At 41.0% G+C, this 18,620-nt stretch overlaps 1 protein-coding gene across 22 annotated transcripts in view; it reads right to left on the minus strand.

Annotated features, from left to right (window-relative positions):
- Positions 1-18,620, minus strand: part of epb41l3b (erythrocyte membrane protein band 4.1-like 3b) — a 54,627-nt gene that overhangs the window by 11,572 nt on the left and 24,435 nt on the right. For 6 of the 22 annotated variants that reach the window (XM_085256006.1, XM_085256000.1, XM_085256015.1 and 3 more), the window contains exons 4-18: positions 13,562-13,666; positions 13,290-13,332; positions 13,096-13,171; positions 12,667-12,885; positions 11,735-11,822; positions 10,483-10,527; positions 9,693-9,845; positions 7,315-7,412; positions 6,701-6,876; positions 6,232-6,437; positions 5,248-5,832; positions 3,845-3,898; positions 2,233-2,298; positions 1,371-1,559; positions 594-653 (exon numbers count right to left, since the gene is read on the minus strand). In XM_085256006.1, coding sequence (XP_085112132.1) covers positions 594-653; positions 1,371-1,559; positions 2,233-2,298; positions 3,845-3,898; positions 5,248-5,832; positions 6,232-6,437; positions 6,701-6,876; positions 7,315-7,412; positions 9,693-9,845; positions 10,483-10,527; positions 11,735-11,822; positions 12,667-12,885; positions 13,096-13,171; positions 13,290-13,332; positions 13,562-13,666 — 2,163 coding nt within the window. Of the gene's footprint in view, positions 1-593; positions 654-1,370; positions 1,560-2,232; positions 2,299-2,732; positions 2,769-3,844; positions 3,899-5,247; positions 5,833-6,231; positions 6,438-6,700; positions 6,877-7,314; positions 7,413-9,692; positions 9,846-10,482; positions 10,528-11,734; positions 11,823-12,666; positions 12,886-13,095; positions 13,172-13,289; positions 13,333-13,561; positions 13,667-18,620 lie in introns of all 22 variants that reach the window. The other 16 variants (XM_085256017.1, XM_085256003.1, XM_085256021.1 and 13 more) reach the window with 14 other exon arrangements.

The following is an 18,620-nucleotide window of genomic DNA, read 5'->3' on the forward strand; positions in this document are numbered from 1 at the left end:
GCTAAACAAACTTAACATAACATTTTACATATTTCAGTACATTTAAAGACTGGGCAGTCCTAAACACTGGCCATAGGTTTAATTTGAGATTTCTTCTGTTGTTTTTCTGTGATTTGCTAACCAACTTTTGTGGATGTGGTCAAGTCAATTTAAATTCTTACAACAGTTTAATGGTTTGTTCAACTACAATCAAATCTGGAAAAAACATGCATTTGCACCACAACGGCGTCCTACTCTCAACGACCACAGGCAATTTGCAGCTCTTAGTAATCACACTTCAATTTCTCCAAGAGCTGCAAGTTCTAGTGTCCCTCTGCAGAGACAGAGGTACTGTCACTATAAGAACTAATGAGTCTTTAGCGGTTTCTAAACTTGAAAAGACAAAAAGGACGTTTTAAAAGCTTTCAAACAGCGGCCAAAGAAAGCTTAGAGAGTGTTGAGGGGGAAAAAAAAAAAGCAGAAATTGACAGAAACACTGTTCTTTCAAAGAACCACAAGCTACAAGTAACTCCACATAGATAAAGGTAAAAACAAACAAACAAAAACAACAAGTCTCACACATGTTCAATATTAACTCAGTGGAAGCAGCTTACCTCAGTGATTTTAGGTTCCACCTCTTTTGTCTCATCTGCTGCTGGCTCATCTTCTTTAGTCTGCAGAGGGAACAAAACATAAATAGACATTTAAAGAAAGTCACATATATTCAAGAAAAATACAAGAACGGGCAGAACCAGTGGAACCGCATGTTCCATTGTGGCAACTCTGGATCCTAAAGCTCCTTCACCTTCTTGCCTTTTAGTCAGACACACTGGTTGTCAGTGACTCGTCTTCAGACTTTAATTAGTGCCGCTCATTTGTCCTGTGCAAGTCCATCAGATAATTTTACACATCACAAGTAAAGGAGAAACTCTGATAAAAATGCACATGTCACTGAGCACAACAATCACACCACTGATTAATGACTTCATCATCCATTACCGAGACAAATTAATATGATAATCAGTTACCGAAGACATGAGCTGATAAGAGGGAAAGAGAAACACACTCACTGAAATTAACTTTATTCAGCTCTGAATAACTTTACAGATAATTCTCCTCTGTCAAGGTGCCCATCGTCTCCTTTCATATGCACTAAAACCATTTGGGATGCAAAATGTGTGACCACACTTGTACCGTTTGAGAAAAAATAAAAATCTAGGCTCATTATGAATATTAAATTTACTGCTTTATGAGTCAATGTGCACTAAATCCTGAACTGACTACTTTTTTTTTTTTTTTAAAGCAAAAAAAAACCAAAGGAAATATCCTTGGTGATGTCATGCTCTACACACACATGCCATCATTCAGTCTGCTGTGGTGCTGCAGCTTACATCCAGCTCCAGCGGCTCTATCATTGGTGCCTCATCCGATCTAGGTGAGCGCATAGGGGACGAGGAGAGTCTCTTCTCCCACTCTGTCAGACCGGGCGTGGCGATGCTTCCGTCGGTCTCCAGGAAGGAACGCTTCAATTCGCTGATGTTGGTTTGGTGCTTGACGACCTCCGCCGGAGGCTCTGTGTCCTAAAGTGGCCGATCAACCGTGATACAATGATGAGGGCAGGAGCAGCGCGGAGGGAACGACGGCCATGCTTCATGTACGCAGTGGTAGCTTGCATTTCCAAAGAATTACCAAAAATACGCGGACAGCATAAAATGCAGCTCGGAAAAGATCTGCGACGTAAACTTCCGCAGACCTAAATCAGTTGCATTATTTGCTTCCTCGGCTCTTCATACTTATTGTTCACAGGCCTGTTTAGGACTTTGTCCAGGCTACCTGTGCAGCAGCTAGCACAAAACGCAAAACAAAAGCAAAAAAAGGTACACCCACATGGCAGCTGTTAAGAAAGTAGCAGCTTGTACTGAAATGCTAAAGAAGCATTTAAGACTAGCTTAATTTTCTGGGGCGGGGGGGACTGGTTTCATGCAGAGATTTACAGATTTAGTTTCATAGGTTTAGTTAAGAAGAACACTCCCAAATCTCATTCAAGGTTAATAATGACCTATTTCAACTTAGCCTGTTTTGTCATAAGAATGCATTTGGATGCTCACAGCAAGTCTAACTCCCCAAAATCTCAAATACTAGCAGCCACTCATCAGTTAGACACATCTGTTACCACTTCGATTACCAGTTAGGTTTCCTCTTACCAAAGTAACCTGCATGCACATTTCAGTCATGCATTTTTTTCTTACCAACCTCTAGCATCAGATTACTATGTCTGATAAAAACGTTTTCCCCTTTTACTCGTCTTATGAAACTATACTGCAAAGACAAGAAAGGGGGAGAGAAACTGTAAATAAGGGAATTAGATGCTTTATTAAAATCAAAATAGTTTTAGGAGAAACTGGGAGCCTCGGTTTGTACAGTATGACTGACAAATGAGGGTAAGCTTCAACGCACTGAAAAGTTACAGGTTATGAAGAACCTTGAAAACTGAAATCTGAGTCCTGGGTGTAGCAACAGCAGGAAATTAAACATAACCACGACTCCACAAAAAAGCAGCAGAAGTCTGCGCAGTGGATTTAAGCAAGAGTCTGATGTAAGGTATGATAGTGAGCATCAGCAGCAGCAGCAGCAACAGGCAAGCGAAGGCAGATGGATTGAACAAAATGACTGATGGCTGATTTGTGAGCGGCTCAGTGCATCTGATGTCGGTGTGATGCACTGAGCAGGGCTGCGAAGCAAGCCCGGTGTACCTGCGTCCGCATCTCAGAGTCCTCATCTGCTTCAGACTGGCAGCAAGTAAGGAGGAAAGCATAGAGACAGTGAGACAAGACAGTAATGCGCTATTAAAGAAGAGACGCAGATGGAAAAAAAGGTGAAGGGAAAGAGAAAGCGAGCAACAAGGACAAGCAAGCAGAGGTAAGAGAGGGAAGGAACGGGTAAAGATAATGAACAGAAACTGACAGTTAGCTAATCCCCGGCTCTGAACAACTACAGTCCACGACAAAATATGTAACAAGGAACTGCAGCCATGTCCACCTTTGGATCTTTCCACAGGTTTAAAAGGACTGACAGCAAGTTTTATCAGGCAGCTGATTTCATTTCAACTTTCCAAATCAAAAAGTGGAAGAAACTGAATAAACAGTGACTTTCTCTGCTCTATACTACACAGCTATTGAGCTTATTCTTAAATCAATGAACAAGTATTACCAACATCCACAAACCAAGTGGACGTTGACTTGTGTGATGAGTTTTTCTTTAAAAAGCTCTCTTTTGTGACTTTAAGTGTAACCACCAGTATTTAGCCATTAGCTTCTAGCAACAGCTATTTCTGATGCTGCCAGACTTCAGAAGCGATTAGATAGAAACATCCAAATTAGTTTGGGATGGTTATGTCTCCCCCTTTATGGCCAAAATGAGCGTATTACAGGAGCTTAAGCTAACAGAATCTGGCAATATTTTTCACTTCAGATGATGAAATCAGACAGACACAAGAAGCCTGTCTGAAATCCTCTTCGTTTAAAAAACGCTTTTGTTTTTAGGTATTACAAATTAAAGTCTATCATCAACAGACACTGCAACAGGTGCAGGGCTTAGCCAACAGTCAGTATTAATGGAGTCTGTAGAAAAGACTGATAAAGAGATAAAAGTGCAGATACTGTGACATGCATTTTAATACATAAAAAAGGGAAGGAACTAAAATGGCATAACAAGATCCAGAGCACGACATACACGACTTTTGCATTTTCGCAAAAAACGTTTCAGTGGTTACCAGACCTATAATTCACCGGCACTTCCTTGCTTTTCCTTTTTATTCTGTATTTCCTGCATGCCTTAATTATGATGGTTTTCTTTGTGTACAAACCTCTGTAGCGGTCATCTCTCCATCAAAGGCAAAATCAGTTTGTTCGCTGTCAGTCTGCATTCACAGACACACCCAAACGGGTCCAAGTCGAAAGCAAGAAAAACAAGAACAACCAAACTTGTGAACTTTTGACTATTTGCATTTATGCTCTACAGAAATTCTTCATAGCCACAATAATGGGGAAGATGGAAATGCATTGGCTGTTTGCACTGTCAGCTACAGATTATTAGACAATACTGCAGATACGTTCTGCAAAAGAACAACCACAAAACAAACAGTTAAAAAGCAAATGAAAAATAAGCAGAAGCAAAACAGACTCAGAGGAAGATGAAACCTTCGGTCAGTCACTTTGACATTTCAGGGTAACATTTGATATATATTTTTTAAATCAATAATACAAATTTGTGATTACGAGAGGCTACATCCTGGTTTATGTCAATCACTCCACGTGGATATGACATTTGCTGTGTAGTCACTGTACAAACACAAAACACTTGACAGTAAAAATTTGTTGCCGAACAGTAACCTGACTTTCAGGCCCTCCCCCTCCTCTCACGTCATGCATGCTGGGGTGATTAGGATGCATTTATCGGTCACTGTCTCTCTGCATCACAGCGTGTATTACACTACACTCATAATTGGTGACTGCAAAGAGTGCTGCTTGAGGGAAAGGTAGCACATCTTTGCACTCCACATGGCAAGCCTCTTCACCGAAACACTCGGTGCCCTTTTCAGCTGATGTTCTGTTTGAATGATTCATTTTAATTAGTGCTGCTCTTCTGGACGCAATGCAGAGAGACTGAGTGCAGATATATATGGATGTGTTCCCATGCAGCTGGTATGGATAACGGTTTAATCTATAAAAGCCCTGAATGTACATGATAACACTGAGATGGGTTAGCCACAAAAGCCGTGTTTTTCTTTGTGGGGTTTGGTGAAGGATTAGTGACTAAATGAAGACAGGTGACTTCTTCTGATACTCATAATCTGTAAACACAATGTGCTCATTCAGATAGTGAAATAGTCACATGATGAACTGTTTTTTTCTTCAGTGAGAGTTCATGGTAACGTGTCACTGAAGCAGCTCAGAAGCTCTTAATGTCCCTGACTATTTGTGTCTAACCCTCTCTTTAAACATACATCAAATATGAGATGGTGAGACTTGCAAGTTCATCTCCGTGTACTCGTGATGCTGATGAGGATGTAGTCTACAGGATGAATGTGACTGGGCAGAGATGAGGTTCTGAAAGTAGGAGACTGACAGACACTGGGACAGACAGTCTCCAGGTCGGCTCTGAACTGGTGAAACGGCAGAGGACACGGTAAGGGGTTAACCGATATCATGGACTGTCATTCTAAGCCAGGGGCGGGTACTGGAACATACAGGCGTCCGCAAAACACACCTCCTCTTCCTCTGAACTGTCATGGTCATGGTAACTCTGGGCTAGGGAGGCGGTCAGGGAGGCTGCCTTGGGCTCCAGGTAGCAGAGGCACAGCGCCAGCGGGAAGGAGAGGGTGAGGGCATAGGGCACAGAGAAGGAAGTGGAAAGCAGGAAGAAGAAGATGAAAAGGAAGCAGGGGATGAGTGAAGGTGACTTAATGGGGAGGAAGTTCTGCGCACACTCAGGAAGGAAGCGCATCTCTGACAGGTCAGGGAATGTGATGTAGCCATCCTCATCTAGGATGGACGACAGGTCGGGCAGGTGCAGGGAGAAGGAGAAGAGCGTGCCGCCCCGGCTCTTGCCCTGCTCCAGCCTCTGCTTGCGGGCTGACAAAAGCAGAGCCTGCTCCTCCAGCAGGGCGGCTTTATGGTCGGCGCGGGCTTGCCGGCGGCGGCACCCGGTACTGCTCTTGACTGGACTGACTGATGAAGCTCGCTTGCGGGCGTTCTCCCTGTGCCTGCGCCGTACTTTAGTTGATGAAATGGGGGATGAAGGGAGCGAGAGCTCAGAACGGAGGGGGTCAGATGTGAATGCATGAGGGGTGCACTGACGGAGGGAAATGACAATGAAGAGATGGCCGTGTGTGTGTAGGGGAAAGGAAGGGGGCGAATAAGCATGAGCACACACACGAGTATAGTGTGAGGGTCAAAGGAAAAACAAGAAAAGAAAAGCTAATTAGTAAAGCGCACAGAAAATGAGAAAAAGCATTTAGGCCTTGTCTACTGCAGAGGGTTAAGCTGATAGCAAGTGGGAAATTCTCATCAGCCAAGAAGAAGTCTATTAAGAAAGAAAGCAAAATTAAAATCTCAGAAAGGGCTTAAAACATAATAACTGCAGCTTCTAAGAAACAATCTTAGTCTTTCACGTGTAGCACCTCTCTGAATCAAACAGAAAACATCCAATGTCTCTGAAGTCCTTGAAGTCTAAATGTGGACAGCAACTTACCTTTGTGTCTTGTCTGAGCGGTGATGTGGCAGCAGGTTCTGGTGTCTCTGCTGTGTCCTTCTTAGCGTCCCCCTCCTCAGCCTTCTCTTCCTCTGCTTTTTTCTCAGTTGTTACAGTGGTGATAATGTCTCCCTTGGCAATGACTTTGGCTTCCCCGTCAGCAGCATTGTCCTTCATCAGGGTCTCGTGGTTCTCCATAATTGGAGCTGAAACACCAGAGGACAAAGATGGATGTGATGGCCAACTGCATGTCATTCACTGTGAAAAAGCTTTGATTTGCTCCTGGACATTGCTGCTATTATATCCTTTATGCATTTGTCACTGTGCTGCTAAACATGCACCAAAAATTTAACAGCTACGTTAACAGTCAGGTGAAAATATTTTTCTTCCACTTTCCCGAGGCATAGCAACTTTCTCTTGTACAGAAACACATCCAAGAATCTCTGTCTCTGAAAAACCAACACCTCACCTCCATCTAAGCTGCGGGACATGTTGTAGCGTTTGCTGGAGGTGCGTTCAAAGAACGGAGCAGGTCTGATGATCTGAGAACTGGCCCTGCGTGTCTGAGCCTGTGTTCTGCCGCTGTAGCGAAATTTGGAGCCGAGAGTCAGGAACTTCTTTGGGGGTGCCTCGGGGGATACGAGCCTGTCAGAAGTTACCAACACTCACATTATTCAAACCAAAAATAAAAACACAGATTTAAGCATAGTGCTCTGAAACGCTAACTGCTACTTTAGTGAACATTCCCCAGAGAGCCGTGGGGCTGAGCACGCTACTCAAAACCTCCCTTTTTTTTTTTTTGCTTAAACGAACAAACTTCGCATGTTTTCAAAACGGCAACAACTATTAAGAGTCTGGACGATGCTTCTCTCACGACATGAATTCGTGTATAATGATTAGCAGTAAATCTGTGCCGACAAAGCTGTACGATCACATGTCTGATTCACAAATTCATTTGGGAAACAATGTATTATGCATGGTATTGAGTGGAGAATAAGCTTGAGCTGCCGAGGTGCACATATTATTTATAATTAAAACTTCTCAATGCTGTGTTCTCATCACAGGTCTGTTGCTTTTTCTTACCTGAAGAAGGTGTGGTGTTCCACGCAGACTTTCCAGAGCCTTTTGGCAGCACGATGATTTGGAAGCTTGAAACCAATCGTGCTTTCAAACTGCTCGAACTGCAAGTGAGACAAAATGCTGTGGTATGAGTCACCATGGAGATCCCTTTGACAATCACAATTCATTACTTTTCCCCCTAATCATATTAATGTGTTTTTATAAGGTATTTGTCTTTAATTAAAAGGATAACTGCTTTGCATTCTAGCTTGATAATACCGTAATGAATTGTGTTCACTTAAATTAACATTTGAAAACAAAGAAGGAAATTCGCCCAACTTTCTTTTTCCCCAAAGCGTTGCTGAACTTAGCCAGTAATTGCTAGATGCCCAGAGGCAGCAGCAGTTATTGGCTCTTCTCTACTTCATGAGATTTCTGCAAGAACTGATGTCAACTATTCTAGGAATGTTTGGTTTCATTCTTCTTTCATACATGAAACAGTAACTGAACTGTTGATTTATTGTCAAATTACTGCATGAAGTCACTTTCATTATTACGGTTAGCTTTTGAAAGTACTAAATATAGTAAAGTTAAGCTTGATGGCGTTTGAGTCAAGTTTCCTCAGAGTATCAGTGGTACAGATGGTGTGTGTGTGTGTGTGTGTGTGTGTGTGTGTGTGTGTAACACCGATAAACGCTCTCCCCGGTTGCTCTAGACACTGAAATTAATTCCCTTTGCAGTAAAAGTACATGCACTTTGAAAAATCCAGCAACTAAGCACTGTCACATTTAGAAGGAAGCTGATGTTAAAGTATCGTTGTCGAGGAGCTACAACCTTGCTTGCTTCTAAATGTAACTGTTGTTAGTTGTTTGCTATTTTTAAGCTGTAAATGCAAACTACTAAAAATAAATAAAATAAGGTGACACTGTGAAGCAGAAACCATTGCTTCATTTGTTTTTGTGCAAATCAAAGTGACTACAAGTGCACTGAAGAAGCAACAACAAGACAGCCCACATAAAGGGAATGGTGATGGCTACAGACTTTTGCTGTCTGATGTGAGGAAATGGGGGCTATTAAGGGAGAGTTGGACTGAAGAGCTTCAACCCAGCTGCACAACAAGCATCTGCTGCTTTATGTGAGGAGAAACAGGATGAATGGTGCACGAGCACATCTCCTGGTATTTTGTCCATACTCTTGAGACACAGCAAACATTCTTGCAACAGCATGTACGGATGCGCCATCCTGGAGGAGCTGCACTACCTGTCCAACCTGACAGGGCTGCAGGTACCAGCAGGTCATGCTATCAGCAGTGACAAGGGCACAAGTGAAAACCAAAAGTAATCAGGAGAGACGACGGGAGGCGCAATGGTTTGCTGCCACCACCCACAAAACAATTCTCTTTTTTGGTGCTTGTCTTGTTGTTGCCACTGTGCACCAAGGTAGAGGAAATGAATTCACACTGGTTAACATATCCTAACCAGACAGATTGACATCCCTGAAGTTTGACTGACTGTGTGCAATCTAGTGTCCCCTTTGAAAACCTTTGAAACAAACATGCTAAACAAGACAGCTTTAGTTTAAATGCAGATGCCTTACTTTGTTTAATACTTGCAAAAGCTAAGAGCAATAATTGGTAAAGCTGCATTCAATATTTAGAAGTGCAGCCATTCAAAAATAAATCAAAGTTAAAATCATCTGCCTCTAAATTACATATAGTGGTTCCATTATATTCTTAACCCTGGAGGTTGTTCAAAAACTCATCAGCTCTTAGAGATGTTTCATGAAGTCCAGAAGAAGTGCTACCCACTGCTGCCACAGGGTTTTTAGTAGCTACTGGCTGAATGCAGACGCCCAGCCAGGCAACTGAGAGCTAAGTTGTTGTTACTCAGTCTCTCTCTACTCCAGCTGAGTGGTCCATTGCTCTTCAGAATATTGCTTTAGTCTCCAAGCAAGAGGAAGTGCACACCAACATACCTCCATCCCACCATTCGACTTAGCAATCAAGTCAAATAAAGCGTATAATGGATGGCACGATCAGGCCCATGACTGCTTTTTTGCTGTCCTTGTGTTGTGGATTTTTAAAAGTGCTCTATAAATATGTATTTTTTTAGTTTAAGCATAGTGAAATCCCAGTGCTGTACTTTTGCCACAGATCTCAATGACACATTTTACAATCACCCAATTCCCTGCCCTAATTTTATATTCATATTTCCAACATAAATCAGCTACAGACTACAATGCACACATAGCAGAGATGGGGTATTATGAATGTAGTGGCAACAACACGTGTTAGAATTTAAATTACTGGTCTTTATAGCTGATACACAATTTCAAAAAGGTTTCTAGTTTATGTTTGCTGCTGCAAGAAAGTCATTTCCAGTATCTTCATAACGTATCTTTACCTCGCCGGGCCGGATTTTGATGTAGAAGTTGTTCCTTTTGTAGGAGATTTTGAGGATTTTGGGCCAGGCGAATCTGTTGATCCGCAACCTGTCTCTGTAGATGAGTAGGCCACTTGCACAAACTCCCAGCATAATCTCCACACCCTCCGAGTCCTGGAAACAACACAAACATCAACACACGACAAAGCAAAATATGGAAATACGTTATGTTTGAAATATTGTTTACAAGATGTTATTTAACACAAAGTCCTTGACAAGCTTTACAAAGAAGTTCACTGACCACGGCACCGTTTTCTTTTTCTTTTTTGTGGTCTCTAAAATATGAACTTCCATAGACTCTACAGGATATACGGGAGGCGTTTAGGTGACGGTGCACAGCAGGACAAAGTGGAGTTTAAGATAAGAGCCAGGTTTGTGATAATAACAGGGTTAAGCAGGCAGGTGGAGAGTAGATTCAGGCATATGGCACTCTAAACTCTTCTATGCAGGCTGTGTGGAGTTTGGATTAAGACTGAAGGGGTTCCAACTGGCAAAAGGAACAGTGAAGTTTCGGGAAATGGTGGATGAAGCACAAAAATGACGCTCTTCACTGCACAAAGCATGAGATGAGCAGGTAAAAATGAATGACGACGTTTTGAAAAGGCAGGCGCTGATCCAAAGCATGAACAACCAGCCTTAAGTGATTTGTGGGGTGCTTAAAATGACACCTTTGAAGGAAACCATGCACAAGTAGAGACCACATAGACACACACTCTCATTTGGGCAAAGCACATGGAAAGCAGCCTCTTACCTCTCCCTCAGCTGGAGCCAAGCATTCATAGAGATTCCCTACCAACTTTGCATTTAGTGAGAGAGGAGAGAAGACAAAAGAGGGATGCTGGTCTGATATGTACATCTTTTTCTCGTGTATCAAAACTGTGACTCACAGAAGCAACACTGAGCATTGATGTCTGCTCGTTTGATCAAGGCCGCTTCCGCATCTCTGTCATCTCCTCTATTCTGATCTAAATCTGTGAAGGCAATTTCCTCCCCATCATGTGCATCTAGACCCTTTTTTGACTTTCAAAGCACATTTGATAACAGATTCATATCAAGAAGACTGATGGCTGTAATTTTCTTTTATGACAACAGCGGCCCCGCTGTCCTACACCAGCTCTCTGTTTTTACCGCCCGTTTTCTAGTGACATATTTGATCCAATCTGGACAGTAGAATAAAACAGATGGGAAATTATCCAAGTCAAGCTGGGCTCCAGACCCCCTCCCACCTATCGCCCCTCTTAAACCCATCCCATCCCCAGAGAGGCAACAGTGACACAATGTCAGTCAGTCAGGGGAGCAGCGGTGGCATGTTAAATTGAGGCATTACTGTGGCAGCCATGATGTGTCTGAAGCAGCAGTGTTGTGGTAGCAAGCGTCAATACCGACTGCATGGGTGATGTGTTTGTATAAGACCTCACACAGAAAACGCCAAAAACAGTTTACGTCCACATTCTGAAAAACATGAATTGTTTTGAAACACCCACCACGTCTGACGAGGTGAAAGTCCTTCAGCTCCACCTCTTTGTTTATAGTAACAAATTAAATAACTAGTTTTTACATTTTGGTGTTTTTATCTTAGGCCTCTGTGATATCGTGGTAGCTAAGTCCATCTTTTACACAAAGACTATTCTAACCTCACATAAAGGTGAAGCCTCTCATTTGTGTAAATTAGCGATATATTCATGTACTGGTGGGAGAGAGACTTTTAGACTCTGTGCCAATGTTAACTTCATATTTAATGAGTAAATATGAGACTGAGCGATGGTTGTTTGCTTTCTTGCACATGTCGACTGTAAAGAGGGGAAAAAAGTTACTGTTTGGTTTGCATGTATAATGAAGCACGCTGTAAAAACTCACAGGTTAACCTTTAAAAAAAACAACTAAATCGATTTCCACATTTGACTTCACATTAACCAGTTAGGTTGAATTCTATAGACTGATATATCATTGTGTTGTAAGAAATATTAATAAATAAATACTTAAGATTTGTTGCGATTTGCTACCTTAGCGTGGTGGAGGTCCACACCGTACATGGATAGCTTCTTGGCATTTTCCAAGAAGTGCATCTCGGCATCAGCCGGTGACATCCCCCTGAATGCACACAACAGAGCACGTCAGACATAAACACGTAAGGCAAAGAGATTTAAACCTCTCTTTTTTTCTTAAAAGCAGACTTAAACCTTTCTGACCAATGTGACGAGAGAGAGAGAGAAAATCTCTACATGGATTATTAGCAGGATTATAGCTTGAAAGATTTTGGAAAAAGGCTGTTTTCATGGATGTTTTTAGCTGAAGTTCTATTGAGAATTCTAAGTGTATCCATTTTTAGATTGTCTAAGACCCTAATCCTGGAAATGTCACTGCAGCCAATGGACCAGCATCAAATTACAGACAAATCATTGCAATAAAGGGGAATGAGGGGGCTCAAAAGAGAGACTTAGGTCAGATTGTGAATGTTCACTCAGATTCACAGATTGATTCAAGGCCTAATAATGACATAAAAACTAGATGTGCAATTCAACTTCAGATTTATGAAGAATTTGATCAGAGGACCTTATTACACACATGTCATCACTAAATGCAAACAGAGCATTTTATTAGTAGAAAAAAAATGATGGGTCCTTTTTAGTGCTGTCAACGTTAATTTCGTTAAACTGACGTTAACGCGCTAACTCACTAACGACATTAACATCATTTTAACGAGATTAACGCTGACAGCACTAGTCCTTTTATGTTCTATGTATCATATGCGATCCATTCAGTGAGACGAGAAAAGCAGTTTATATTTTCTAAAAACATTCTACGAACATGTCATGTGTCATTTCCACAGAAGAAATTTAAAGTGACATGTTTATGACCACCAATAATAAATTCACTGGACTATTTGACACCCTTCTGACTCTTTCTATTAATAAATAGCACTACAGATACTAACTTGTAAGTCTTGTGGAGCTCCATGACCTTCTCCTCTAGCTCTTTGGTCTGGTTGGGTGCGAAGCGCAGTTCACTGAGGTAGTCGCTGGCGAGTTCCTCTGAGTCATAGTCTCCAAGTTCGGACTGCGCTGTATACGAGCCCAGCACCGTGTGGGTGGCAAAGGAACAGGGCAGGCGACCTGAAACTACATCATCCCTCAGCTGCAAGCACAGGTAGTACCTGAGAGAATGAGGACAAAATATACAATATATATGTAAACAAAACTGCAATTTCGTGTTTTTTAAAAAAAAAAAAATCATATCTAATGTCTGGATTTTCTCATTTCTTTGAAAACTTCCTGAGATTTTTAAGTGCTAGAAGTACATTTTTATGCATCCAAGTCTATAAAAGGTTTATAGAAGAACATAAGCAAAGGACAGCAAAACCGACCTTGTGATGTCCTCAGTCAGTTGTGAGGGGTCTGGTGGGTAAAACTTTACATTGAAAGCAAAGTTCCAGGGTCCAGCTGAGGTATCGACAGAACATCAAATGATTAAAAATCAACATTCAACAACATCAAAGGCTTCACTTGGAAATTCAGAGGATATAACAATCAGGTAGCTTCACTGGATTGCTGCACTCACTCCTGATCTGCTTCTTCAGCTCCTTGGAAGGATCCAGCCAATTCTGCGAGACAACCACAGAAGATGAAACATGAAATCATCTCTAATTTGGGAGCAAATTACCAAGAACTCAGAGGGGGAAATCCTGCCTGGTATGCATATGTAACAGTTATCTTATAAATGTCTTCTTGAAAGAAACATTTAACTTCATTTCCTACCGTCGATGAACCACTTTCCAAGTAAAAATATATAACATGTTAGTTAATAAGATTGCCTTAAAATAAAAAAAGTACCTTTTGATTCTCTACATCTCTATATGTAATGCCAAAATAGTCCTTCTCTAGTAGGTTGAGGTGATCACACACTTTATCAAAGAGGAACTGGCCCTTGGCTCGTTTCTGTGAACAGAAAAAGAATAAAAGCACATGTTGAATGCAGAGTCATTTGATGGGTATACTGATGTGAAACATTTGAACATACAGAACACAGAAACTCATTTAAAATAAACAGTCACACCGAATTAGATTAGTAGGATTGTGTAATTTCTTTTAAGAGTTTTTCCAGTAATGCAAACTCTTCATTTGTCCTGATTTGCTTAACAATTACCCACAAAATAATGATAAACACAAACAATAAAGCAATATCATTAATCCATGTTGCAGCTTAAAAAGCTATTTTACGCTGCCGTGGGACTGCGTTCCCCTTCAAGTCCTTCTCTTCTTATTGTTATCTCGATAATTAAATGAAAGTGAGCTCATCTCTGCAAAACCCCATTATGAATATAAATTTGTGAAAATGAAGCAAATTATTATTATTATTCTGCTGCGTGATGTAAGCCTGGGTACCGGAGACACAATCCACCAACCTGGCAACTCTGGATCGATTCCCTCTATAAAAAGCATAAACACACTTTCAAATTCCTGACCATTGGTTGCGTGAATGCATTACATCGATCGACTGCACATCTGAGTGCTGGACGTCATCAGCTGGAGCTTTGTCATCCCCCCCCTCGTGAAGAGGTTGGACTTCCAGTACTCATTTGACCAGCTCACAGAGGATATTTTAAGGCCCGAGTTGCCATGACACAGACGTCTTCTGCTTGCACAAAACCAATGCCAGCTCGTCACGTTTGGATCGGCTGAAGCCCACAGCCACAGCCTAACCTATCCAGAACACGGCTATTTATCTGCCACACTCACATGGATGCAATAATACATCCTGGATGTGAAACAAAGAACTAACGGGTGTGTGCATGAGCACACACACATCTTTAAATAAGAAGATTCTTGCATGTGTGTGCGCGTGTGATTTTAACAATGCTGGTAGAGGTGCTGGTGGCAGAGAGTTAATCCTACCAGAACATCTCCAAGGGAATTAGCACAGTTATGTCAGACTACTGCTGCCTGGGTGTGACAATCTCCTCTTAATGCAACACTTAAAGCTGGCTGGCTTAAATGACGCAGACAAAAAAAAAAAAAATGGCTGTGATATGCAAACAGAGGTTTTCAGATCAGTCAAATAAGCTGCCAATCATTAAACTATATCTATAAATAAGCAAATGGGGTACTGCACACGTATTCCTGGAGTTCTCTAGCAGAAGAAAGACCAGAAATCAGAAGTATACTGATCTTAAATTGTGAAAGCTTGATCAATCAGGACAGTGAGACCGTCACAGAGGTTAAACACTCCTAAGGATTAAAAACTGATTGTGCATCAAACCATGCATTATGGTTTATCTGTTACTTTAATTAGTTTTCTAGTCATTTTAAGAACACTTTCAGTCATTACTTGACCTATAAAATGTTAGACAACACATTTTTCCAGAGTCTTTGTTCCCTTCAGGCATCTTGTGTCATCCAACTGACTGTCCAAAAGCCAACAATAATAATTTCACAAAGATAAAAGACTAAATTTGATTAACTGACTATCAAAATAGGCTAAATAACTGCCTGCCAACAGACTCACTGACTAATCACTTTAGCTCTAATTAAAGCCAAAATTTAGCATGAATTCTCATGTCCTTAAGAGAAAGGATGATTTAACTGAAAGCAATTCAACACATTGTGTGGGATGTTTTTCTGCCTCCAACAACCTTTGAAGTGAGGGAGAGCGGTTCAGCTGTTCTGTGTCATAGAAAATGATAGGAAACGATTAGTGCGGACATTTTTCCCCCCACAGGAGGAAATTAAATTGAGCTGGAAAACTACAAGGTCAGGAGGATAAAAATGTCAAATCCTGACATTCTGGACCAGTTTCAAGTCTGGACTGGGAGGAGGAGAAGAACTCCCTGGCAATTATGAGGGTCTTCTGACATGAGCTGTACTACTGTGTTAAACACCATAAGCTGACCTGGCTTTTGTCCGGCTCACCCTCAGCTGCAGGAGCACACAGAGCATTTTTTCCCCCTAAAGCTGAAATTAAATTCTTCTGACTGGTCATGTTAGTGCCTTAACTGTTGCTATGAAAAGCCTTACAGGAAGCAGCGAACTTATTAGTCTCCTGCTTTATATCATAGTGATTGCAAGTATTAGTCACTGTTGTAAACAATGCACAAATGGAGACACCTTTACTGTGATTAAGAGCATTATCATAATACACCAAATCCACCGTCATCTGGAAGTATTCCCTAAAATAATGGATCTTAGTGTTCAGAAATAGTAAAGTGGGGCAAAGAAAGCCTTTGCTTTGCCCATCCTAGCAGGTGGGCAGCACTGGGAGCTTACAGGATAGTAAGCAGATGGGATGCAATAAGTAAACACTAAGTATTAAGATGAAAAAAGAAAAGAATTTAAAATTAGAAACTTTATTTAATTATCAATTTTTCTCTTTTGTGAGCTCCTTATAACTGACTGTCTATTCATAATAATCTGAAGTAAACTCAATTAAAATAAACAAATGTACTGATACATTATAAATAAATCTCATAAGGTAACATGTTTGAAAGCACACGATTAGGTCACATCTTGCTGCTGTCTGGTGTAACCCTACTGATTACACACACAAGATCAGTTTGCTTAAGAAAAGCATCAATAACGTTTTCTGTGAATCTGGAGGAGTGGACTTCAGTCAGAAAAAACCTAAAACAACAACCCTTGGTGGTAAAGGTTATCTTAGCTTTGGCTTAAAGACCTTTATCTCTTAATATTAAGCTTACTTTAAACCATTTACAAGCCAACCAAGCCAAACTAAAACCAAAGATGCTGCTTAGTTGTGTTTGTGTTTTGGTGCTTGAGCCATGTTTGGTAATAACACAGAAGGCACGTTGCCTAGCAGCAGTAAATTAGTAAATGGCCTGCATTTGTATAGCGCTTTTCTAGTCCATAGGACCCCAAAGCGCTTTACACTACATTCAAAAAAGGGACCCAAACGGGACCCTTTTTTCACGAGGGTCACACGAGGGTTAAATTACCTGCCATTTGTGAAAGAAGGCTTCAGAGTCATGTTTTGAATTTTTCAGGTTGTGTAACACATTTATTAAACATTTCAATAAAACATGAAATGTTTTTAATTGAAAATTCTCAAAAATGTCTTTGTTTTCTTAAAGTGTTCATATTTTAGACCATGTGTAGCTCTTTCAGCATAAACTAAAACAAATAAAAAAACTTTTCCTGACTTAAGGTTAACAAATTTGGACTGATCCCCCACTTCCACGTCACCATCCTTAATAAAAGTCCTTCCAGTGGCACAGTGGGCCTTCGTAATCATGCCAACCCACTGTGTCAATGACACCGATTCCCTCCAACAATTGCCCCCATTGCCCCAAACCAGCCAGCCAATCCCTCCATCCCAGCCCCTGGTGGGGAGGAATCCACTAAAGGAGATTTGCAGAGGAGGGTCTGCTTCTCTTTTTCAGCCTGAACACGTTTTGGGAATCCTACAAAGTTTCCTAACTTTGACAAAAGACTCAACTTTGCTATGGAAGAAATATTTCATGAGCCAAATGTCACATAAGTTCAGAAGTCAGACTTACTCCTGAATTAATGACACTCAGACAGAAAGAAAGACTGTTTGAAGGGCAGAAAGCAGCTGTTCGGCTGTGGAGCTAAACTCATATTTACAACAGAAAGGCATTTGCCTCAAAGGCTCTATTAGTTGTGAGGTTATTCCTGAATACTCGATACTTAAAGACTGGAGCTTATCAGAGGGTCCCACTCAAGCGAACAGTTCTGCTTTAGAAAAACTTTACAAAGCAGAAATAATAAGATAATACAAATGGAGAAATTCAAAACAGTCTGACACAGTTGGTCAAAACCACACAGCAAACCGACAAATAAATAAATAAATAAATAAAATTCTTTGACAGATTATCGAGCTCTGAAAGTAATGACTCCATCCACACCCCGCCATGCTAATAATGATTAACAACCAACTCATGCTCCATTTCTTCTCCTCCCAAAATATCCCATTTCCATATTTAATTTCCCTATATTATGATAAAAGCCATGCTTCTAGGCTAGTGTGGGGTTCCGAGTTTCACATTTACAACACAAAGACACATGTTTTTCCACTGATTGTTGGCTCTCTTTTCCTCAAAGGGTTTATTTCTGGAGAGCAGATGAGCTTTGAAGTAAGAACTGAACATTTAAGAACCATTACATGAATATTTTGTTCCCCCCTACAGACTACCCAGAGAAGGTTTGGAGGAAAAACAAAATCCCATAAAACAGTTTGACAATGCAAATGCGAGTGTGCAGAGAAAAGCGTGAAATCACTGCTTCTAAGCAGGGCCGTCAAAACAGCAGCTTTATTCTGTTAATACAACGTGCAGGGATCATAAAAGTAACACACAGATGAATTCTGGGTAATGGAGAAGACCACTGGCACAAGCTATCAAATCATGTGAGTACTGATGATCACTGACGCCCTGACAGGAAACATTTGTTTTATATATTAAAGCAATACGTAAGGTTGCTCACATCGTTCAACTGTAATAATAATAATAATAATAACAATAATAATAATAATAATAATAACAATAACAATAACAATAATAATAATAATAATAATAGTGCAGTGGAACGCCATGAGCTGCATTTCACATGCAGAAGGAAAAATAAAGATAACTTTACTTGACAAATGTGATGGAACAGGGCTCATAAACAAGTTCTTATATAAACACGACATAAAGGGAGCCAACCAGCCATTCAGCAGTCAGAGCTGAAAACACTAGAAATCAGCCGATTCTGGTCCCCACCAGGCGATCGGAGTGTTTACACACATCTTCAACCTTTCCCTCTCTCTGTCTGTAGTCCCAGCCTGCTTCAAAATGGCCACCATCGTCCCTGTACCCAAATCCTCCACCATCTCCTCACTGAACGACTGGCGACCTGTAGCCCTGACCCCCATCGTGAG

This window comes from Mchenga conophoros, linkage group LG18 (genome assembly GCF_057382185.1).
Source record: "Mchenga conophoros isolate Kocher_MC1m ecotype Shallow Benthic linkage group LG18, M_conophoros_male_GT1.1, whole genome shotgun sequence".
NCBI classification, from domain to species: Eukaryota; Metazoa; Chordata; class Actinopteri; order Cichliformes; family Cichlidae; genus Mchenga; species Mchenga conophoros.